This window comes from Cardiocondyla obscurior, linkage group LG16, assembly GCF_019399895.1.
Source record: "Cardiocondyla obscurior isolate alpha-2009 linkage group LG16, Cobs3.1, whole genome shotgun sequence".
NCBI classification, from domain to species: domain Eukaryota; kingdom Metazoa; phylum Arthropoda; class Insecta; order Hymenoptera; family Formicidae; genus Cardiocondyla; species Cardiocondyla obscurior.
Window position 1 is genome coordinate 521,283 of NC_091879.1, and position 24,631 is coordinate 545,913.

Consider the following 24,631-nt stretch of genomic DNA (forward strand, 5'->3'; position numbering starts at 1 on the left):
TTTAACATACGTTCACAGCATTTATACTTAGTCAAAAATGCATTAACAATAAAATACATCATATTTAATTTTTGATTACAATTAAAAACAGTAATTTAATCATTTATCATCGGTATCACGGTAATTTAATCATTTATTTAAATATCCGAAAAATGAATACATCAGAAGACAAATCTGTCAATTCTGGGGTTTCGCGGCATCGAACTGTCGTCGAAATCGTCGAAAAAGTATTAGGAATCATTAGGAATATAGGAGAAGTAAATTGGTGGCACGGCAAGAGCCTGGTTCCCGCTCCTGATTGGCCTATATTGACCAACCAAAAAACAGAAATTTAAATAAGAATTATTTGGTTGGTCAATCAAATAATTCTTATTTTAAATTTCTATTTTTTGGTTGGTCAATATGGGCCCATCAGAAACGGGAACCGGGCTCTCGCCGTGCTACTAACTTACTTCTCCTATGTTCCTAATGCTTCCTGATACTTTTCATACGATTTCGGACGATTCGTCACCGCGCAACCTAACTTCAGTGGCCCGGTATTGACGGATTTGTGAGTTGTATTCTTTATTTCTCGGTGATTTAAATGGATAAATGATTAAATTAAGGTAAATAATGTATATTACGGTAAATTACTATGATTACACTATCACAAATATCTCCAAGCGGTAATATCGATTAAATTAATCTTTTTTTATCACGACGCCAGGAAAATGCAGTTATTGGCTAGCGGGACTACGCTAAATCAACCAACAACGAGCGCCGCAAAGACCTAGCCTAGCCTTCCCTACCTTCTCCGTCTGCGCTGTCAAGTGACGTGACTCTCACGTAAAAGAACTGTTCCTTCTTTAGTCGAGACTCCTACCACGCGTATATATGTGCGTGCAGGTGTTTCGTGTAAAAACAACGATGATATTAACAGACGGTCGAGAGGCGGCTCGAGCTCAAGCTCCCATGCCATCGGCGCGATCGTTTGACAACCAGATCCAGTGACGACGATCCCATCGCGTACAGTGAATCGACTCGCGACAAGATCGTCAGGAGAGGATGCCCAATCTCCCGGGCATCGTTTGCGAGAGATTTGGCGCTTTTGCGAATATCGTGCCTAACGCCGCGTGCGCGAACACAACGCGGCTTCTTGGCTCCGTCGCATAGCGAAGGATCAGATCGCAACTGCCAGCGGCCGCTCGGCCCTTGGTCCACTCCGGCCTAATTTTAAGCCTAACGCAAAAAGCCGTGCCGCCTTGTTGACTCTTGCGAATCTAATCGCCGCACGTATCTGCAGAAATGGCGGACGATTCGAGCGTACGCGTCGCCGTGCGGTAAGTAAACGATAAACGTTCGATTTGAATACCGCGACGTTACTCCTAGACTCTTCACGCCGGTTCCACGCCGGTGACACGCCGGTGCCGATCGACGAGCCTGATGAAAAATAAGCTCGGAAAAAAAGATAGCTTTAAAATCGATATATTAGATCTCGGAAAAGAAAAAAGCAAAGATATCGCGCGAATTCGCATTCAATTCCTCGAGTTCGTCGGAAGGAGGCCAAGTGGTATGTGTGAAATACCAGAGCCTTTCCGCGTATGTTTAGCGACCGGATTACGTCCACGCAACGTCTAACCGATCCTCGAGCATCTCCTTTTACGACAAGTGCGTGGGTTTAATTGCCGCTCGCTTCGTTCAATATGCATACCGTTCGACTTCCGAGAGCTAAAATATGCAACTAATGCCACTGTTGAAATATAACTAAAATAATGTAAAAAATACATATGCATTTTTTATGCATTTGCATACAATGAGTGGACTACTAATTAGAGCGTGTAATTTATTAAACTCGTTGCCTCTCGAATCACCGTTTTTTAGTAGCCTACAAAGAAGAATTATTAAAAGAAAAAGACTCGACGAAATTTAACGTAGGAAATAAAATTGCAGCACTAATTTTGGTTATTTGTTACAGAATAAGGCCTCAAGTAGCTCGCGAAGTGATCGACATGTGCAGAATTTGTACTCAGGTGCCTCATGGGGAACCGCAAGTGTTTCTTGGGCCTGACAAGGCCTTTACGTACGATTACGTTTTTGATACACCGGTGAATCAGACCATGATTTATGAAACATGTGTGAGCCGTCTTGTAGAAGGTGCATTGGATGGCTATAACGCGACGGTTTTCGCCTATGGGCAAACCGGCTCGGGTAAAACTTACACTATGGGCACCGGTTTTGACGTTGAGGTCGACGAGACTATCGTTGGGATTATTCCAAGAGCTATTAGGCACCTTTTCAATGGTATAACGGATAAACAGGAGCGCGCAAGGGAACGCGCTCAAATGCCTCCGGAATTCAAGGTTTGTATGATACTAAATTAATTTTTCCGAGGAAATTCGCGCATTATCTAATGATTATCTTTTTAATGACGATGCGTATTCTATTGCCAGGTCACAGCACAATTTCTAGAATTATATAACGAAGATTTGAAAGACCTGTTAGAGCCAGGAGGGCCGAGGGGCGGTGCACGTATTCACGAAGATACAATGGGTAACATACATTTATCTGGCGTAGAACCACGTGTCGTGACTAGCCCCGAACAAGCGTTGGAGTATCTTCGATTGGGCGCGTTATCACGCACGACAGGATCCACGCAAATGAATACTCAATCGTCCAGATCGCATGCGATATTTACTCTGTATATCAAACAGCAAAGATGCATCAAAGTTGAAGATCCTGACGCGGACGTCGATACGAGTGGTGTCGAATTAACGAATGAATTTGAAACTTTAACCGCAAAATTTCATTTTGTCGATTTGGCCGGTTCCGAGAGATTAAAAAGAACGGGCGCCACCGGTGACAGAGCAAAGGAAGGCATTTCTATAAATTGTGGATTGGTAAGACTCTTTGCGATTAAAAAAAAAAACGTTAAACAATGATGCAGCGTGATATCACATTATATCTTTTTTTTTTTTATAGTTGGCTTTGGGTAATGTTATTTCCGCTCTCGGTGATAAAACGAAGAAAGCCTTGCACGTACCATACAGAGACTCAAAATTAACCAGATTACTTCAAGATTCTCTTGGAGGTAAAGTTTATAATAATGTAATAAAAGATAATTTAATTACGTTACACACAAGTACATAACGTTAAGATTTTACCATATTTTATTACGCCACAGGAAATAGTCAAACTGTTATGATAGCATGTGTGTCACCAAGCGACAGAGATTTTATGGAAACTCTAAGTACATTAAAATATGCAAATCGAGCGAGAAATATAAAGAATAAAGTTACTATTAATCAAGATAAGAGTTCAAGAACGATCGCTTCGCTGCGACGAGAAATTCAACAGCTTCAATTGGAATTGATGGAGTATAGGCAAGGTATGCTTTAAATTTATCGCAATTATTTACTTTAATAGTACACGGAACATTAATTATTTTCTTTTTCTTTTTTTTTTCTTTAGGCAAAAGAATCGTCGGAGAAGACGGAGTTAATGATGCTTGGCATGAAAATCAAATGTTGAGTAGCGAATTACAAAGTCTTCGTACCCGAGTGAAAGCACTTTCGGAGACGGTTGAGGCATTGACTGCTAAGAATGCTCTTTTATTGGCAGAAAAAGCTGCGGGTCAATGGGTAGCAGTATCGGGCAAGGGTGATGATCAAGTAACTAAATTGATACAAGGCTATGTTCAGGAAATAGAAGAATTAAGAGCTCGTCTATTAGAAGCTGAAGCTATGTATCAACAATTAAAAAAAAGACAAATGCAGGTTTGTTGAGTTGCAATATTTAAAGATGTAATATATATCTGCCGACAAATATAATTAATGACTTTTTAAATTCAGGTTAATGCAGCGAATCCATATGGAGACAGTTCGTTTCATTCCGATTCCGCGTCCGTATTGATTGACGCTAAAAGAGATGTCGAAAAAGAGATGGAAACGTTAAGAACTTTGAAAGAACAATACAGTCACAGTGGTAATACTACCAAACCAGTAGATGAAGGAGAAATAGATGAGGCGGAAAATGCACAGGATTCTGTAAGCGAGGATGATTCAGACGATGATTCCGATCGAAAGGGTACGTTTGAACGAATAAAAACGAATTTATATAAACTTTCTAAATACTTATTTAGTCGAAAGTTGTAATTAATTACTTGATAATTATTACGAATTTCCAAAGTGGCTTTTTTTCTTGAAAATTTAATTTTTAATATCTTACATAGTTTTATGTAACATCTTGTAATAAGATTATTTAATAGAGCTGTAAAGTCGTGGTTCCATTGGTTATTTTTACAGAAGAAGACGAAGAAGAAGCAGCTATGGGTCGTGAATTGGAAGCTTTAACGTCCGATATCGACGTTAAACAGCGTTTGATACAAGAGCTTGAACTCTCTCAAAGACGCTTACAAACTATGAAGCAACATTACGAAGATAAATTATCTCAATTGCAAGCTCGTATTAGAGACACTCAAGAAGAAAGGGATAAGGTTTTATTATCTTTACAGCAACAACCTACACCTCCTACTGAAAAAGTAAAAAAATTGCGCGACGAATATGAGAAAAAGCTCGCTAATATGCAAAAGGAGATGCGTCTTCTACAATCTGCTAAAAAAGAACACGCAAGGTTATTAAAAAACCAATCTCAAAATGAAAGTAGATTGAGAGGCTTAAGAAACGAGCTGTCGGAAATGAAAAGAGCAAAGGTAAAACTTTTGAATAAAATGCGAGAAGAAGCTCAACGACATAAAGAAAATGAGTTGAGACGTAATAGAGAAATAGCACAATTACGTAAGGAAAGTCGTAGGCATGCAAATGTAATTAGAACTCTGGAGGCTGACAAGAGAATGAAGGAAGTTGTTCTCAGACGTAAACAAGAGGAAGTAACGGCACTGCGAAAAAGAGATAAAGGATTGAGTCAGAAAGCTGCCGGTCGCGCACCAGTCAAATCACTTAATCCTAAAGCATTGAAACAAAGGTGGCAAACGTTTGAAAGAACGATCGCTAAACAAGCATTAGCGAAACAAGCTGCCGCAGAAACGGAGAGAGAAATGGAAAGACTACTTCAAGAAAGAGAAGAGTTGGGAAGAGATTTGGAAAAGCTTCAGAAACACAGAAATCAAATTACAAGCACGAGAGGTGATACTGCCGATATCGATGAAGAAATCGATAATGTGGAAAGTAAAATCAGTTATCTGCAGGTAACGTTGGCAATTTAATACGATTTAATTATCGTTTTTATTTCTGTTACTAGTGTGTAAAATTTTACAGGATAGTATCGCGGAATGCCAACGGGATATGGTTGAGATGGGCGATGGAGAAGCGGAGAGTGAACCCGGTGTCGAAACGCTCATTTCTACAATTCGAACGGTAGACGAAGCACAGTACTTACTTCAACGAATGCTTGCATTTACTGTGGAACAAAGCTGTATAGCCGCACAAAAACAGCTTGAAGTACGAGATATGGAATCACGGCTCAATCAAGTTGCGCAAGAAAGTGATGTACAACATCAATTGTTAGAGCATGTCTTACGCGATAGAGATCTTTTATCTCTTACAAACAATCAAAATAATGTGTTAGCTTATAGCCCGGCTAGTTCAAGGAGTTCTTCTCCTGACAAGTAAGTCAACCAGCAGAATTTCACTTTGTCAAAATTACAGATAATTTCTCAAATGCTTAAAATCTTTCAAATTGATAATATTTTTCACGAGTATAGCTTAAACATTTTAATTAAAAAAATATTTTAATAAATTAAATTAAAATTTAAATTATTTTCCACTTTATAATTATTCTCTGTTTTTTATTATATGCATTTTATTTTTATTTATGTCATTTAGTAGTGAAAGTTATGGTCAAATTATACTCGGGGAAGATCGACAGCGCAATAGTAAAGTTAGAAAAAGAACAACGCAACCACAAGAACTTCTTTATGGTGTACATGCTAACTCGGAAAATTTAAAAGCGGACGATCAAAATCAAAATCATAACCATCCTCTTACCAGGGTCCCTAGTGCACCAGGTAGTCTAAAGTAAGTACATATATAGATTGTGTGTTCTCATCAGTGACAAATACATGTTATACATATAATATATTGTTACCTTCGTATGTTTGTTTCAATTTTCATGTACAGAGGACTCGTATTAACAAGAAATCAGTATGGTGGTACTGGTGGATCACCGACGTTGAGCCGTCGCGACAACACATCGCCCAGAGCTCTACGGCGTCCGATTCATCCTGGTGGAGGCTCCATGTGAGTGATTATTCTGCAGCACATTCTTATTCTTATATTCTTTATATATTTTTTTCTTCATATCCTACTCCATGCACTATCTAGATAGTTTTTATTTTCTCAGGATAAACTTTATTCTATTAATTTCGTTTGAGACAGGAATCAAGTGCAAGTATTTCGTGCCTAAGAATATAATGATTAATAATGAAAATGCGCGCATGTAGTACAGATTAAAATAAGCGTAAGAATGAAATAAAATTAAATGCTGCAGATTTTCCGTGAAAAGAAAAAAGATTTTTAAACAAAAATTATTATAATATACGTACACATAAATGCACTATTTTACGAGAATTATTATCATTTTATTAATTTCCACGCGTGTAAATAAATATCTCTGAGCTTATCAGATATTAAGATGAACATTTTCGAGAGCTATATACTGTAAAATAAAATTTAAACTGATATGTGGAAAAATAATATACAAATATAAACATACATTATTAATATATGTACACATACACGCATACATATGAAGTATACGATTTAATAGTCGTATCTTACTTCTAAACGGTACCTTTAACTGAAAAAAAAAAAAAAAAAAAAAAAAAAGAATAAACCTAGATTTATATTTAAATAAGTAAGATATGTATATTAATCGATTTTACACAGTAATATATATACATATGTAGTGTCAATGAATCTGACACTATATACTATAGCATTTCTATCTATTTAACTTTAATTAATATTAACATATTAATAATTGCAATAAGAAAAGACATGTTTATATGCCATTTAGATTAATTTATACAAAATATGTACTTCAATATGTGTAGACGTAAGAATTATATTTTTTGTAATACAGGAAAAAAAAAATAATAATAAAAGACAAAATTTTTAACAAGACGCGGAAATAACTATCGAAAGATTCCTCCTTTCGGCTGTTCCTTACTTACATATTTCTAAGTACGAAATTTGCATTTGATAATGGCTGAAGTTAATAATTGTGCTTAATTGTGCACTACTCCTATAAGCTGGATTAATATATTTCATTATTATTTCCGCGCATGCATGTGTAATATAATTTTTAAGTCGGCATGATTATTACAGCCAAATGCCGGCTAACTAACACGTTAACATGTAACACACCCATTAGGGAGCAGGTAGCGCATATGGATATATCCTCACCTCCTGGATCCCCGACTACTTATAGACGATTCAATAGCCGTGAAGAAAATGTATTCTCCAGATTAACTGCGAGCAAGCAGCTAATTGCATCTGAACCACAACCAATGAAAGGAATTATCTCGCAGTATCAGGGCAAGGTAGGCAAATTATGGTAACGATATTTTTCTCTTATTTCTGAAATTATGAATTAATTATGATTCTTTTTTTAGGCGCAACCACGTGCTATCTTGCAATGTTCTCATATTGCAGAAGGTCACAGCAAAGCTGTTCTTACTATATGCGTGACGTCAGATTTACTTTTCAGTGGTTCGAAAGGTATAAGTAGATCAAATGTTACTGAAAAAAATATATCTGATTAAAAATAATACGATCGTAATAACACATGAGTTATTTGATGGATTTTCAGATCGCACTGTGAAAGTGTGGGACTTAGAGACGGGAATTGAAAGTTTGACTTTGAGTGGACACCCTAATAACGTCGTTGCTGTAAAATATTCCACTGTTCATCAGCTTTTATTTAGCGTATCCGCTGCATACGTTAAAGTTTGGGATTTAAGAACTGGCAACAACTGCATAAAAACATTATTTTCTTCGGGTCAAACTCAAAGCGGTCCTATCGCATTGTCAACTCCATCTAGAACTCTTCAAATTCCTATGGGCGAAACAACAATTAACGATTTGGCGCTAAGTTTAGATGAACAAGAGCTCTATACTGCAGCTAGCGACAAAGTTAGAATATGGGATCTTCGTAAATTGGCATATACCGCTAAATTAACTACACCGCACACAGCGGCCGTTATGTGTTTGGCCGTTGCTGAGGACGGTAGAGTAATAGCGGGTAGCAAGGATCATTTGATATCTCTGGCCGAGCCTAATATATCCGGAACGTCCGTTAGTTTAGCCCCACCGCATTATGACGGAGTTCAATGCTTATCAACGATAAGTTCTACATTATTTTCTGGTACGTCGTATCATTTCCGTTTATATATCGTAGTCACGCTGAAATATTTTAATGTATTATTAATTAATTTTCAGGTTCCAGAGATATGTGCATCAAACGGTGGGACTTAAGCAAAATGGAATTAGTTCAATCTTTGAATAATGCTCACAAAGATTGGATTTTGGGATTATGTACGATAAATAACGGTTCTATAATGATTTCGGGATGTCGCGGTGGTATATTAAAGGCATGGTCAATTCCTAAAGATCATTTGGGAGAATGTACGCCTATCGGAGAAGTACGAGCGCACGCATCTGCTATTAATGCTATCGCGACTAATCAGCAGCATATATTTACAGCGAGCAAGTAAGTAAGAGAATCCAAACATTTTAATATATTTTATATCAAACTCCATATCGCAAACGATATTCGATAAAGCTAGTTGCAAATCAACTGTTAGCGTATCGGACATATACAGGGTATCACAAACCTGAAAATTATGGACAAATCGTCGATTTAATTTTTCGACTGTCTTAATTAGAACTATTTTTTTTTTTTTTTTTTTCGGCTTTATCTCATATATTTCTTCCAATCCAAAACTATGGTTTTCAATCTCCTAGTGACAATATTTAAAAGATTGTGTTTTATAAAATTCTATATGACTTTTCCTCTTTGATTTTTAATTTTCTACTCACAGTTTCGGAAGCGATATGTTGTTTGGGATACCCTGGACATGTATTTTGGTTCAGCAATTTGCAATAAGATATCCCGAGTAAAATAATGTCTCGGATATTGATTTCAGCTCTGGGGAAGTGAAGCTGTGGCGTATACCCGATTCCTCATTATCTATGTCTATTTCCACAGTTTCCCTTTAACTTTATTTGTCTTTTGCTTCTGTGCACTGTATGTGCGTTTATTTAATATTTTTTTCGATAATTGCATGCCGTTACTTATACCATAGAATTCAAAATAATTTTCACACAACCTGACAAAAAGGTTGCATTATTTATTATGCATGTGTAACATTCATTGAATGTTATCATTTTACGCAACGCTATATAAATTATTATAGTAATTTATTATATTAATACTTAAAGTAAAGAATAAAAATATACGATTACGATTTTTACACTTACGTGCGTTTATAATTACATTTGCATTATACCTGATCGACGTAGTGTAATTACGAATACAAAATTTAATGATTAATATTCAAAATCGTATATTGTAATTGGTTTAGAAGCATCAATTTAAATGCACAAAATAATTCGTACGTCCAACTATTTCACGAGCATTTTCTTGTTATAGACAATATAAAATATGGAATTATTTGCTTATAACTATGAGTAATCGTTCTTTGCTAGTCAATAAATAAAAAAGATACAAAAGTCAAGTGTAAAATGAAGTGATTTCATGATATTTGCGATAAGTTTATCATAGGGTGTATGAATGTTTAATTCATTATTATTTGCTTCTATGTTGTTTACTCCACTTTGGTGCTTTGCATGGTCATCGTGTCAATACGAAGTGATGGAACTGTGAAATTGTGGAACTACTGTAAACGAGATGCAAGGACTTTCCACAGGAGCAACTCACTCAAAAGCTAACACATATGTGCCGTATACTACGTGTTATATTTAATTTGCAAACATATAATTTTAATTTAATTTAAATGATAATGCACTGTCCGATTATTAGTTTATACTTTTTTAATACGTTACTAATACATTAATTTTTTAAATTACTATTAGAAATATTTTTCTAAAATAGTTTTTTTATTGGTTGACTGTTGTAATTTTAATAAATATTAAGATATGTGATACTTATAAAAATTTATAGAACAGTATGTACGTTTGTTGTTCGATTAACAAAATAACGAATTGTAATATTAACTTTTATGTAGAATAGAAACAATGTGCATTATCATAAAATGCCTAAACGGAAGGCTTGAATGAAATATTTTCGGATAAGAAAAAAAGATCTATGTTATCTGATATTTATTTTGTTATGAACATAAAGATATGATCGTAATTAGAATAATTATATTTATTCTTAGTATAAACAATAATTGTTGGTTAATACTGTACAGTCTGAGGTCTCTGTAGGTTCCAAATACTGGATATTGTCATGGTTGGTTATTAGTCAATTTTCTTCTAAAAATTTTAAAACAGTATTATGCCTTAATTATATTCATACTTGTCACGAAAAATAAATTAATTGTTAAAAAAAAAGAAAAAAAGAAAGAGAGAAAAGAATAATACATAATAATTTTGTAGCATTTAATATGGATTTGTATATACGTACCTCTTTTTCTTCTTATGTGCGGTAAGCGATTCTTGACCGCTATCATCCTCGCTATCTTCAGATTGACTACTACTGGTACTGCTAGAGGAACTACTCGAAGAACCGCTCGATGAATCGCTAGCAACACCGGTATCTTCTTTCACGTCTATAGTTTCTGCTAAGTTTGCCAGTTCAGGTTCTTTCTCGTTTAGTACTTTTAACCATTTTCGTGATAATTTTGGTCTTCCTCGTACCTATTTGCGAGGAAATTATTGTTGTCAGTGGTTATCTATTATTAATTTTACGTTGACATTTTTATAATTATAATTTTGTACATTTTGCATTAAGTTCTTACCGTTTTATGCCAAACTACTGGAAAATTGGTACGCGAACAAAAATTTTGTGTTACCGCTATAGTTTCATCAAGATTCAAAACGATATGCCACCATCCGCCAGGAATAAAGACAGTTTCGCCAGGAGTTTGCAGAATTTCTATTGGGCGACAGTCTGTTGGCCACGTAGGTAGTTTTGTGCGTGGGTAGACAATGGAAAACCATGTGATAGCTTCATCTCTCTGTTTACCACCTTCAGCTGCACTTACTTTCAGAAGTTCGCGAGGAGTATGCGTAGGAAACAAACACCAGCGTTTATGACCCGAGATTAATGCATTCCATGCACTGGTGCCCAGTGGATCTATGTGTATCCCTGTACCTGTTAGAATTTTTCGTTAAAATGCATCTTTATTACAATTTAAGAACAGTACAATAATTTTTTTAATATTTAAAATTATTTTCCTAAACGAAATCTTGTACGAAATTTTAATTACATTAGAAATTTAGTGACATGAGTGTATGTACATATTGTTGGTGCATTAATCAAATATATTTACCAGATCTTGCAGGGCCCATAACAAACCAACGATACGGTGGTCTTCGATGTTCTCCGGCATGATGAAAAAGATCATCTCGGAAGTATTTGGGAATTATATAATCTTCTAACAATTTTTTTCGTCTTGGATGTTCACCAAATGAGCTATCAAAAATGTATAAAGGAGAATCATCTTCATTATTAAACATATATCGAACATAGTATTTCATCTTCATTTTTACACTATATCCTTCATTGTCTTCTCCACATTTAAACTTTTGATTTCGATATTTCTTTGCTAATCTCTGAAATCAAATACAAAAATTAATATAATTTTATTACTAAATTTGTTTTTACAAAATAAAATTAAGAGCAGAGCCTTTACGTGAGTACATTAATATAATGAAATGTGATCGTTGACGTTAGTTCGCGAAACGAGGGACGAGAGAAAGAAACGAAAAATCAACATATACTGCAACATGTAAAGGAGTTTGTAAAAATATCTCGTTTTATGTAATTATAAAATTAACGGCGTGATCACGTTTCCTAGTTGCGGCTATAAAAACGGAGAATATTACGTCGAATAAATGAGTTCATTAATATAATTAGTTTCCTTGTAATTCTTGAATTTCATTAAAAAAATGTATTTTCCTAAATAATTAAATGTGTTTCGTTAATTGCAAATAACAAAATAAACGTGTGCATTGTACATTGCGCCTTGACATCATTCTTAACAAATATGTAAAATTTATTTAATTATAAATATATCAAAATTGTGATACAAAATCCAACCTCTATAGTCCATTTGTGTTGGGCTCGCCAGCCATTTTGAACACCTCGTATTATCACAGGCTTGTAAGGTTTTTCATATTTTTCTACGAATTCTTCCGTAGTTACGATCGATTCGTCGATTCGTTCGGCGTTGTCTTGAAACTCCCAAAATTTTTGGAAATTTTTAATATAGCCATGTTGGGTCCATGCTGCTTTATCCACGAGCTCTATACAATATGCATTGAAAGCTGATGTTTAGAATTCTTGATATTAAACCTTTGTTTGTAATAAATTATATTATTTTGTCTAATAAAACTGCATAAAACTCAAATAATTTTTATATGTTTTTACATAAATTGCAATCAAGATGCGTGCATCAAATTTAATCTATTATATGTCTAAAGTGGTTTAAGATTATCGGGAAGCCGAATTACATCATCGTTATTCAAGGTCTCGAAAGAGGAAAAAAGAAACTTAATCGAAAACTCTTGCCAGAAATAATTGCACGTAGACGATGAACACGGATCTTTCTTTTCATTATTTTATCGTATGCGAAGCTCAAGTATGCATTTAATTCACGTATAATGTGAAATAAATACTTAAAACGATAAATAAAAAGATTAAATATCGAAATACGACTTGTCGTTCATTCATAACGTAGATAGGTTATAAATTGTAAGATCCATTTTCTCCTCACCTGGACGAGCCTTCTTTTTCACCTCCTTAATCCTTTTTCTTGCTCGATGATCCAGTTTCCACTCTTCCGTCATCACTTCGTATTGTCTATTTATATTACAAATAGAATATATTTACAAATCACGCAATCAATTACAAAATTTAAAAACGTTGCAAAACGCTAAGTGATCACGACGTTACAAAAACGTCGTTTAGTAATAATCGAGAATGACGGATGGTAACGGAGCTCAATACTGCCAACAAACCGCACATAACAAAAACTAGATACGCTAATGGTAATTTTATAACGCAAGTCAACAATTGGCGAGTGACTCTCTAAAGCGATTAGTTCATGCCCACGCAAATAGCGTTTATACGCACCCTCACTCTCACCCTGAGTAAAAAATATCGTTCTCTAATTCGCATAGGCAATATAGAAAAGTAATAAAGTAATAATAAAAAAAAAGTTAAATATAATAATTACTAACGTTCTTAGCAATATTTTTCCCGGTGTGTTATACCTTCTTCTGTCTATTCTAAAATCTCTTCATACTTGGAGTACATATTACTCAAACTCGGAATCCTTTATTTATGCACTTTACGCGAATTTATTTTTGAGATACGTAGAATTACAAAGTCCCACAAAATTATGGCGGGTAGAAAAAAATGTCGAGCATTCTTTTTTTTTTTTTCTTGTGGTTTTCAAGCAATTTTTGATTTGTTAGGTATCTCTATATTACTGGTACAACGATATCGACGCACTATTATATATTTACAATTTTACACAAAATAATCGTAACTATTCTTTCTTACAATACTTACGATACAATCGTGGTATAATTTAAGATTTAAATATATTTTACGCCAACTGTAAAACTCATAGCTGTTTTTATTACTGTAAATTTTTATCATTTTGCAACTATGATCGTGAAATGATCGTCTCGGGTTGATTTCGTCTTGTATGTTTAAAATCATATTTCGCTACACTTTATAAAATAACGAAGAAAGAAAGAAAATCTAGTACGTTTACCTGATCTCAAATGGGAGAGTGAGTGCCGTTCTTTCGCGCAATATTCGTATATTTGATTAGCACATTTCTTTTTCTCACAATTGTCAAAACACAAAGATGCATCGTTTTGCATCGATTGATCCAATCCATATCGTGTTCTATGTCTTCAAACTCTAAATCAACGTGTATTGCAAACGTACAACTTGGACATAAAATATTAGTTAACGCTCAAACGGTGCACTGCTCTAGCCGCTCTATTTCTTTTGTTTTTCCTTCATCTAATATACAATGACTTTCCAGTATTTACTTTTATTAATCGATACGCCAGACGTTAAGGCAAAAGAATACAATAAGGATATTTAAAAAGAAGAGAAATATTTAACAAAATTCTAACGTTTGAACATTTTTCCAAGTTACCGTAACTCAGTGCACCATTTGAGAATTAACGTAGTACCGAATATAAATTACATATGTACACTCACTGTCAGAAATGGCATTCGTGGTGCTACGACGGCGGCTAGCGTACGTGATCGTGGCGTGGGGTGCGTCGAATCTCACACGAAGCACGCGCGTACATGTGTCGCGAAGCACCGGTCACATAGGACTGTGAGGATACGCGGCCTCTCCCTACTATATCTCCCCACACTCGGCGGCCGAGAGTGGGGGAAGTCACGTACGCCAGCCGCCGTCACCGCTCGTCGCAGCAAATGCCATATCTGCTTTTCAGTGTACGCTACATGATGAGAACGCCTGTTGTACGTATACGGCGCATTGTAATGTCTTTCGTGCTGAATTACAGTAAAATTTGACGATGATGTTAGAACGCTTTAGAAGAAAAAAAAAAAAACTGACAAAGAATAAAATATTTTAGTTTTCAAGCATCTGCGATATTGTCTTCGATGTGTTACGCTATCTTACGACTACTATATTCGACAAGAACTCGATTTAGAAAGCGTCGGTATTTCGCAAAATGTGATTTAATATTTGTAAAAATTTGCAGCGTCTATTTAACGTTTCACTATCGATAAATAATAAAAGCAATCCGCAAACTCGACGTACGACGAATAAAAAGAAATTTCTCTCAATATTTTGCCGTCATTCGTATAGCTTTTTATACTTCGTTTTCACCAAGGTGCTCTCTTTATCGCGTGTATATAATGCATGAGAACTCGAGATTTGTAACGTGTCCTCGACAACGAGTCATCGCTATTATCCTATGACATAATTTTGATAAATCTCTCTTATGGAATATTAGTAACTTTAACTCTCTTTTTTTTTTTTTCTTCCTAATAACAGTGGACCAGCACTGTTCGTCGTACGAAAGACAAAAAAAAAGTATACGTATATATACATATATGTAAAAAAAATTTCTCAGACATTCGTTGATAAAGAGAAATTAGAAATATGAAAGTGCACAAAAGTTATTATTCCTAACGCGATAAAACCTTCACTGGAGTTTATATCATAGCATACTCGTTACAGCGTACATTATATTTGGAATTGACGAATGTCAGCTTTTAAATTGAAATGTTTAAACACGATTTCGAGAAAAAATTTTTATCGTTTGCATATACACATTCACGCAAACACACACGCGCAAACACACATGTATGTATATATACTATATATATGCGCTTAAGACTATTTACACATATACACACGGGCGCGCGCTCGAAGATAAAATAGTGCTCGTACCTAGAATAAAAATACAGTAAAATAAAAAACCTGTACGCGGTTCTAGTATTCTCGTTGGTGATCCTAAAGACAAAAGGAGGCAAGAGAACGCGTTCACGCGTGAAATGGCGTTATATTCTTGATTACTGCTAGACAGATGCATTGGTCGCGTTACGTTACGCGAGTGCGGACGCTGGTAAAGAGCTATGCTTCGGTTTTGTCTTGTTTAAAAAAACTTTTATGCACCCGTTGAAATCAGCACTTACGAGAACGTGGCCTCCGCAGCCTTTGGTGCGTTGTTCGACGACAGGATCGACAGGAACAACGTTGCAACTATCACCTTTTTGTTCTTCTTTATTTTCCCATTGTTCTCTCTCTTCGATTTGCTTGATAATAGTGTCTGGATTCGGCGCAAATACAGCACACGTTACCACAGCGTTGTGCGCCTTTATACCTTCCCAGAAATCATTTCGATCTCTACGAACACTAGAAAATTTGGAGTAATCATGATGCGTCTTCCAGATATAAATGCACTGATTTTCAGATCCGCTGACTATGTATTGTCCGTCCGGGCTAAAACTTGCTTTAATTTGACTACTGATGTTAACGTATCCCTTGTATTTGCAGGACAGGTTCAAATCTCTTAGATCGTACAGACGAATACGACTGTCGTTCGATGTGACCAATATTTTGTCCTCTCCTGGCATAGGCTCGATTCCGCTGATTTTGCGACCGGTGGAATTTTTCCCTCTAGTCGATCGAACATGTATCTGAGTGTGATACTTTAACTGATCGGTATTGTAAAATATGCAACGACCGTCGTACGAGCCAACAACCGCGAACTTCCCGTTTTGACAAAAGTTTGCCGCGGTGATCAATTTTGTTTGTCCGTCTACTTCGTTCCATACTGCAACTTTTTTATCCGGAATATTCCACAGACGTAATTTGCCATCTAACGATCCAGAAAGAAAGTATCGATCATCCTTCGGATGAAATACTATAGCGGTGACAAAATCTATATGTTGAAAGCAGCACAGGCATTCTTTGCGCGATATATGCCAAAGCCGTACAGTTTTGTCCATCGATGAGGACAAAACGAAATAATTCTTGGACCACGAAACGTCGAGCAAGTCTGAGGTATGGCCGGTATACGTGCAAAACGGTTTTGGCATAAACGGACTTTTTGTTCCTTCTATCTCGCTGAAGGCACTAGCTACGACGTTGGGATCTTCCATAGATTGCTGCGAAACCAAAGATTCTTGTGAAGGAGTAGGACTGACTTTCTCTGCGTTATACTTTGTTCGCATGTCTTGAAAATACGTAAAGGCGTCTCGTAAGACCCAAATCCTTAAAACGCGATCTTGTCCCGCGGTGGCTAATAATCGACCACAAGCTGAAAACTTCATGCACCACACGGGTCCTACGTGTTCCCCGCTAAGGTCTTGAACGTGCTGTAGACAGCTAAACTCGTACGGACCTTTGTGGCTGTTGGACGCCTTCAATTTTATATACTGTTGTTCACCGGGATAAACTTCATCTACTATGTCCATGACATCTTCTTTGTGTCTCGCGTGCGACACTTCCTGCGCGATGGATTTCGCTTTGTTCATAGTTTTCTTTACAGTAGATCCTAGAAATCGTTTCAACTTTTGCGTCCGCTTACGAACTCTATCTACAGATACATCCTCATCTGGAGGTATACTAGACATTTTACTATCAACGCTTTCCTCGTCGCTCTCTTTCTCCTTCTCCAGACTAGAATTGCTTATATATTTCGATTTGGTAAGCCTCATAATGTGTAATGACAAGGGATTGATACATTGCGGTAATTTATCTTCCGCTATACTTAATGGCACCTGTTCTCCCGTATCTAAATTTGTTACAGGCACTTGTTCCAGAATTTCCTGCAAGAACAATTAAGCGTCAAAAAATTTCTTTTATTAATATTTTTAATATAAAATGCAATTATCTGCGTTTAAAATTATAATTGTTAATCGACAAACCATATCAGTAAGACGCTTTCCAGAATCTGTCCTAGTTCTGACAAACATATTTAATTGCTTGACCATATCTTGATCACCGGCAGATTTACGTCTTTCTTTAGAACCTTGTGGACTCACGCCTGAGAGTTTATGATGGCCTAGAGAAAAACGGCCAATACTGTTGCTTGAAGCCGATCCTAGTGGACTACTAGATTTTTCGCTTGATCGACTAAGCAGTTCCGCTTTCATTCTTTCTACTCTTTCCAATTCCTCGGTAGATGGACCTTCCGCTTTCAATTTATCTTCATCCTACAAAAAAAACAAAATTTATATACATATATGTATACATATATCGCACACACTTGTAGGCACGTATATGGATAAAAGTATTCGCCAGATTAAGATAAGATAAGATAAATGTATAAATAATTTTTTTAATGGGAAATACCCAACAGAATTATTTTGCAAATTAAAAGAGACGAGACGAGACGAGTATTTACTTGCGGTTTAACGACATATTGACCCTTCGTTGCCGATCGGATATCAAGTGAATGCTCGAATTCTCTAGTTATCGATTCTATAGTACTCGCTGGACTTGGAAGTGGCGATGCAGGAGTAAGTGCTTCTGCGGAAGGCTAAAATTAATTGCATAAAATTAATTATATTATTCGTATATATGATAATGCTAAACTGCGTTGAAAAAAATAGCCTTACAGCGAGATCGCTCTGTGTGTTTGTTTTCGTTTTCTTTTTACGGCGTGGAGGAGCAACGGGTACCCCAGGTATTGCAACATCTTCCACTGGTTTTCCATTGTTCTTTGTGCTAGCGATGACATCAGGTTCTTGAAGCATAACAGTCTTGTCACTTTCCGAATGAGAAGCATAATTGGATCTATCGTTAACAGAGGATTCTTGCAAAATATCCCCTGATAACGTAAGGACACTGGAAGACTGGGACACCTTACCAGAGGTTGTGTCCTCGTCTTTGCTTGGAATACTAGCAACGGAGGACATCTGACCCTCGCGGGTAAGGGCGGCAGGGGGAGGACACTGGGATATACCCGATATAAAAACGCCGGAAACGTTATCTGCGGCTCCTGCCAAGATTCGTCCTACTCGCCCTAAAGAGGTCATACTTTGTAAGCTAAGAGTGTCATGCTCTATAATTCTGAATGGATGGGACGTTTTCGAAGGAGTAGGATAAACACCCTCGATGGACGATGTTTGACTATCCGGCGGGGAGCTGTTAATCGGAATATCGTCATCTTCCGTTTGCATGCGTTGTCGAAGCTCACGAAATCTTCTCCTGCCTACAATTTTGTCTGCCGAGTCTTTATTCGAGTCTTTATCATCTTCATCCTAAAATATATATTTTACATTATAACTTGCCTAACTTTTCTTTACCTAGACGAATTTTCTTTCGACAAAACATTAATTGTATGAAAAATAACGATAGAAACATGTATACATGTTTCACTTTGACATTTTTTCAAAAACTAACGAACAATACCTTTCTTATTTTCCATTTTTCTAGAAAACTCAATGGGTAATAATGTTAATAAAAATATTTATAAATTACAAGTACCACTGTGACCGAATACTTACAAGTTTTTCTTTGATTTGCCCACAATCTGCTGATAAACTCTTTGTTTCAATAAATGGTTTTGGTTCAGCAGGTTTTACAAATACACAATCATCATCCTGTTTGCAAACTTCCGTTTTTACAACGTGACTTTCTGAAGCACTTGTTGAATCACGCTGTTTACCTTTCCTAATTAAAAAGAAAAAAAAAAAGCAAAAACAGAATTAATTAGAAACTGTATTATTTGCTTCCAAAATTTCAATAAAATTTTGTGTAGATTATGTATGTGTAGTAGAGTATTATATGTATACGTAGTGCGTTTTTTTTTTTTTTTTTTTTTTTTTTTTAGTTTACATACATCGTGTTTAATTTTTTATTATCAACTAGCTGGTAACTTTTTTCAGAATGTTATATAATTATTTCTATACATTTAAAATGGCAATTAAAATAACCATTACAATGATAATTAAAATACTTATATATACATATATCGCGTAGCAAATCGTATCCGAGGGTGTTAACCTGTGTCAATTTGTATCTTCTAAAAAGGAAGGAGCCACAGTATTTTGCGATTAGCGAGATCATTGCGCAAGAAATAGATTCAGAGGTGATAACAGGGGAGGCAGATACTCACCGCGACGTGCGATGAAACGAATCGTCCTCCGCGTCGAAAAACTCCTCGGAATCGCTGCTACCCGACATCGTCGTTCGCGGGAAATAATAATATGCGAGAGCAGCCGCGGCCTCGCGCGCATTGAAGTCATTGACGCACGTCACGCACGTCGCCGAGCCGCGAACGGCGAGCGGGCCAGAGCGAAATCAGAGCGATCGCGTCTACGTAAACCGCACGTAGTCATGCTTCGACTTGGAGCAGCAGCGGCAGCTCCAGGATTCAACCAGGTTACAGATGTTACGCGGCGGCCTCAAGTGGTCCGACAATCGTGAGTACCAATAGCCTCCTACAAACCAGCGCGATGAGAAATTTCCAATGAGGTGCATGCTTTACCGGAAAATAGCCTTAAAGTTTGATACACAATGCTAGAAGAAGAAGAAGCTTGTTACCAATTACAATTCCAGTTTCAACTGACTCCGCAATCTGATTAGTTCCCTTTCGGCCATTTATATTTCTTTTTCTCCTAGAGCTTTCTGCACTCTCGACATATTTTTTCCACTCCTTTTTTCCGCCATGAATATGGCACATCGGAGTTGAGGAATGAAAACAAACAGGACATTGTTATAAAAGTGTTTTGTTTTAATTTTTCTATAGTTAATAACGTGTTTGTGTCATGATTTCAACATGTTCTTCGAAACTTTGGAACTGTTCGACGTGTCGACAATTTTCTGTTTTATTCAACCTTTTGTTCATTCTTTTTCCAAGTATGTTTAAATTGTTTAAAGATTTTTTTAAGGATTAAGATTTATCATTGTTTAAAAGGAGTTATGGCTTGAAAAGAGAAATAAACTGAATAAACTTTAGAATAATTTTTTTTTAGAGTAAAAGTGTTAATTTTTGTAAAATGTATATAATTATATGTGAGTGGAAAAAAAACAAAAAAAAAAAAATTTTATTTAAATATATCAAATAAAAAAAAGGTAATGACAAAGAAAAAAATTCACAGATGGATACTTTTGCTTATGATTTTGTAACTATATTATGTCTTGTTTTGTTTTTTAAGTAAGATATATTAATTGAAAATTATTTGTCAATTTTTTACCTATAGCAAGTCACTGTATAATACCACAAGCAAATCAAGAAGATTTACTTCGTTCATTCAAGAGCTACTCTGATGTAACAATGTTTCATTACACAATACCAAAAGAGATTCTTAGAGCTACATGGCAATTTGCTGCTTTTATGGATGATCCTGCATGCCATCCACAAAAAGTTTATATGTAGGTATTATTTGTTATATGTTTGCATTTAAATTTAAATTTTATACATGTGTATAAAAATTAACTTCTACCAAATATCTTTAGAAGAGTATGCAACTGATTAATATTTATCTGTTAAAAAAAAATTTCTTACTAGGATAATTTAGTTTAATAATTATATGATTTAGTTAATTACTATTCCAGGAGAGTAACTGTACACTCTTTTAAAAATACCAGTGCCAAGTAATTTGTTTTAATTTATTACTTTATATTAATTAATAAAAATAACTTTTAGACATATAAAGTTTGGAAGTTATCCAGTAATCCCTAATGAAATATTTTTAACAAATGTGTCTGCCAAACGAGATGATGACATTGTTGTTACAACTACCACAACCTATCAGCCACAAAATGTAACTGTTGTTCCAGTGTATGAACCACAACCTGGAGATTGGTTTGTTGCAGCTTACATGTCTTATTGGGATGAAAAAGTTCAACAACAGGTGTGTCATCTTTCTGTTGTATATAATTATTATTAACTTAAATAATTATAAGTAAATAATTTTTATATATTAAACACATTTGATCTATTTAATTATTTTTCTGATTTGTAATCCAGGGACTTGGACACAAATGTCAATATAGCATAGGTACAGTAGCACTGTGGTCACAAACAGATAACATTAAAAATATTCCTATCGACTATCATTCAAGATTACAAACAACTGCAACAACAACATATTACAAGTAAATTATTATTTAAAAAAATATATATTTATAAAATAATAATCTAAAGAATATTGTGAAATATGAACATTGAATATAACAAAAGAAAGAAATACAATACATATACTCACGTTATCTTTCTTTATTTGCAGAATATATATTCCGTCAGGAATATTGAGCTTTCGTTTATCAATCTGGAATTGCACCTTTGTGCTGCATAGTTTTCGAAATGTCCAAAAACCTTGTATTGAAGCCATGTATTTGAAAGGTCGTGTTTTACCAGCATCTAATCATTTTCATTCGGCGGAGTACAAAACTCTCGCCGTAAATGCTAATTATTCTTTTGTAGAATCTTCTCCTTACGAGGATAGCTATTATTATTTGTTAATTATTTCAAATAGTATTATAGAATTTAACGTCAAGATTGATGTAACAGGTAATTTTTTATTATTTTTATTATTTCGCTGTACTTTGATATGCATGCGTATGCATGTGTGTATATACGTATAGATAAATACATTAAAATTGTTTTCAGAATGTCCAGTCAGATTGACAGAGGTATTATTTACTAAAGAATACATTAATATTGCTTCAAGTTTTAATTCCATAACAAAAATGAATACTTATAATGAATTAATAAAACGTAATTGGCATTATAAAATAAACAATGTTAGCAGATTTTATAATGCAGATAATGAATTTTATCAAGAAAAAGAAAAAAGAGAGAAACGTGAGACTGATAATCAATGTATACCAAGATATCAATTAGTTCGCGTTAAACACGCGGAAACATTTTCAACTGTTTATCTATTACAGGTAATATTATTTATTATATTAAGATATTCTACATACTTTTTAACAAAATAACGATCTTAAGATTATATTTCTTAAATCATTGTTTATGCATGATATTGATTATTATTTAAATTAATAATTTATGTTATTATCGGTATTTTTAGGGAAAGGAATGGTTGAGTTCGAGATTAATATTAACTGATTTAGTTCCAATAATGATGCAGTTTAATATTTTGCCATTAATAGATATCGGTGGTACACTCGATATCAATGTAAATTTAGAAGTAAAAAAGGTAAGAGTCTTAAAATGTAAATAAAAAAATGCAATAAAAAATGTTTTTTTTCTTTAACTAAGCTTTTTCTCTTTTAGTTACTGTCGACACAATCAATTGCAGTAACAATGTGCATTCAACGAGATCGTATACCTAAACTAGAAGATCGTCATTCTTGTCAAAAAGGATCTTTAATGATAAACTTGTCATCATTAAATAAACGCAATGCAAGTATATTAATAACATACCCACAACCTGGCGTGTGGTATATTATTATTCTTCCGACTTGTTATAATTTTAGGTAAGTTTTTATTTTACTTGAAAATTGAAAAAATAGTAAAAAACTACTTTATTAGTTTATTTTATAGACGTCTTGTATAGATATGTAACATAATATCTTTGTCTGTGTATAGCGTACCTGTACCCTGTCAAATCGAAAGACTGTCGACGTTATTAAACATACGCACCAAAAAATGTACATTTTCTGATGAAAATATTTGCGGTAATCACGGCATTTGTCGAGAAATTCAAAAGAATATTCTTCATTATGCGACGTGTAACTGTTTTAAAGGTAACGTTATTTTGATATAATTTTTTTATTAATTTATAATTAATATTTTAATTATTCAGGTTACACAGGCTGGGATTGCACCGATATTTCAAGTACCATACCTGCTATTTCTCTCTTGAGCGTCGTGCCGCTTGTTATAAGCAATATCTTTTTCGTCCCAGCGATATATATAGCTGTAAAACGAAAGTTATATGCGGAAGGGTTGGTGTATTTAGTTACCATGCTGTTTTCGTCTTTTTATCACGCCTGTGATCAAAGTGGCGGACAATTTTGCATTACAAAGTATGAGGTATGTTTTCGAATCTTTCTCTTTTATTAAAAATATTTAAATTATTTTTTTATTCATAGTTACGTTCTGTGAATAAGAAGATTAGAAAAAGAAAGAGTAAATTATTTTTATCGATTTTATCGAAGTAAAATAAAGCAGTTTTAATATTTTTTTTGTACAGGTCTTGCAATATAGCGACTTTTTTTCGAGTATTTTGTCATTTTGGGTTACGTTGATAGCAATGGCACAATTACCGATAGCTTTTGTACCATTGTGTCATATGATGGGAGTATTCGTAATCACTTTTGGAGTACAAATTGACAAGATGTGCTTAATCAGTATATTGATACCGCTATCATTGGCTGTCGTTATACCGGTAAATCGAAAATAATTTTACACATTATTTAAATTGGCGGGATAATAATAGTTTTTATTACAGGTTTCAATGCATACGTACCGCATCTTTCAATCTAGAAAATGTAAAAACCCAAGCCGAAGGACATTATTTGGTTTGCTTTTCGCAATTATAGGTTTATTACTGTACTCTTTTATTGAAACGGAGAAAAACTATCAAGTATGTACATTTAAAATAACACATGCACACACATATATACGTTTTATGAAACTTTTAATTACCTTAAAAAAAAAAACTTTTTAAGTATATAACTATTATAAATCTCATTTGTCGTTTATTTTGCAGTACGTTCATAGTGTTTGGCATATTGTTATGGCGTTATCACTGATATTTCTGTTGCCACATACAAAATCAAAACAGACTACATCATCGACAAATCCAGCATTCAACGATGACAGAGATTCATGGTCTTGCAAAGAATCTCACGGAATTCCTACATTTACAATAATCGATCAGGAAAATCGAACAATTACATCAGGTTGAATATTATATCTAGAAAATATTTGATTTTCCATTTCTCTTTCCCATA

General features: G+C 34.8%; 4 protein-coding genes across 7 annotated transcripts; 2 read left to right on the plus strand and 2 right to left on the minus strand.

The window, feature by feature from the left end:
* The first annotated feature begins 727 nt into the window (after nucleotides 1-727).
* On the plus strand, nucleotides 728-9,996 carry Klp31e (kinesin-like protein 31E). 2 transcript variants are annotated; one of them, XM_070667420.1, is made up of 16 exons: nucleotides 728-1,319; nucleotides 1,955-2,339; nucleotides 2,430-2,876; nucleotides 2,959-3,067; nucleotides 3,161-3,364; nucleotides 3,448-3,752; nucleotides 3,828-4,062; nucleotides 4,281-5,182; nucleotides 5,253-5,602; nucleotides 5,820-6,011; nucleotides 6,114-6,233; nucleotides 7,369-7,537; nucleotides 7,610-7,715; nucleotides 7,807-8,361; nucleotides 8,436-8,706; nucleotides 9,869-9,996. In XM_070667420.1, exons 1-16 carry the CDS (start codon nucleotides 1,285-1,287, stop codon nucleotides 9,945-9,947), a joined length of 4,464 nt encoding a protein of 1,487 aa, XP_070523521.1. In that variant the 5' UTR covers nucleotides 728-1,284; the 3' UTR covers nucleotides 9,948-9,996. The 2 variants fall into 2 exon arrangements, with proteins under 2 accessions (XP_070523521.1, XP_070523522.1); XM_070667421.1 differs by having other exon boundaries at nucleotides 9,143-9,872.
* Nucleotides 9,997-10,322: 326 nt separating this feature from the next.
* On the minus strand, nucleotides 10,323-14,628 carry Psr (bifunctional arginine demethylase and lysyl-hydroxylase PSR). The gene is made up of 7 exons (XM_070667442.1): nucleotides 14,428-14,628; nucleotides 12,959-13,044; nucleotides 12,283-12,488; nucleotides 11,513-11,795; nucleotides 10,979-11,334; nucleotides 10,645-10,877; nucleotides 10,323-10,493 (listed from the first exon to the last, which is right to left on the minus strand). The coding sequence occupies exons 2-7, from the start codon at nucleotides 13,029-13,031 to the stop codon at nucleotides 10,466-10,468; spliced, it is 1,179 nt and encodes a 392-aa protein (XP_070523543.1). The 5' UTR covers nucleotides 13,032-13,044; nucleotides 14,428-14,628; the 3' UTR covers nucleotides 10,323-10,465.
* A 151-nt stretch (nucleotides 14,629-14,779) lies between these two features.
* On the minus strand, nucleotides 14,780-20,106 carry LOC139108827 (WD repeat-containing protein 44). Of its 3 annotated transcripts, none has more exons than XM_070667424.1 (7): nucleotides 19,818-20,106; nucleotides 19,207-19,372; nucleotides 18,810-18,960; nucleotides 18,316-18,722; nucleotides 18,102-18,236; nucleotides 17,623-17,910; nucleotides 14,780-17,523 (listed from the first exon to the last, which is right to left on the minus strand). In XM_070667424.1, the coding sequence occupies exons 1-7, from the start codon at nucleotides 19,883-19,885 to the stop codon at nucleotides 15,796-15,798; spliced, it is 2,943 nt and encodes a 980-aa protein (XP_070523525.1). In that variant the 5' UTR covers nucleotides 19,886-20,106; the 3' UTR covers nucleotides 14,780-15,795. The 3 variants fall into 3 exon arrangements, with proteins under 3 accessions (XP_070523525.1, XP_070523526.1, XP_070523524.1); XM_070667425.1 differs by having other exon boundaries at nucleotides 18,316-18,443; nucleotides 18,567-18,960; XM_070667423.1 differs by having other exon boundaries at nucleotides 18,316-18,960; nucleotides 19,818-20,105.
* A 244-nt stretch (nucleotides 20,107-20,350) lies between these two features.
* On the plus strand, nucleotides 20,351-24,602 carry LOC139108829 (post-GPI attachment to proteins factor 6). The gene is made up of 13 exons (XM_070667426.1): nucleotides 20,351-20,560; nucleotides 20,905-21,076; nucleotides 21,351-21,558; nucleotides 21,675-21,802; nucleotides 21,934-22,217; nucleotides 22,317-22,597; nucleotides 22,741-22,869; nucleotides 22,947-23,149; nucleotides 23,262-23,419; nucleotides 23,479-23,708; nucleotides 23,869-24,063; nucleotides 24,127-24,261; nucleotides 24,388-24,602. The coding sequence occupies exons 1-13, from the start codon at nucleotides 20,470-20,472 to the stop codon at nucleotides 24,583-24,585; spliced, it is 2,412 nt and encodes an 803-aa protein (XP_070523527.1). The 5' UTR covers nucleotides 20,351-20,469; the 3' UTR covers nucleotides 24,586-24,602.
* The last annotated feature ends 29 nt before the right edge of the window (nucleotides 24,603-24,631 follow it).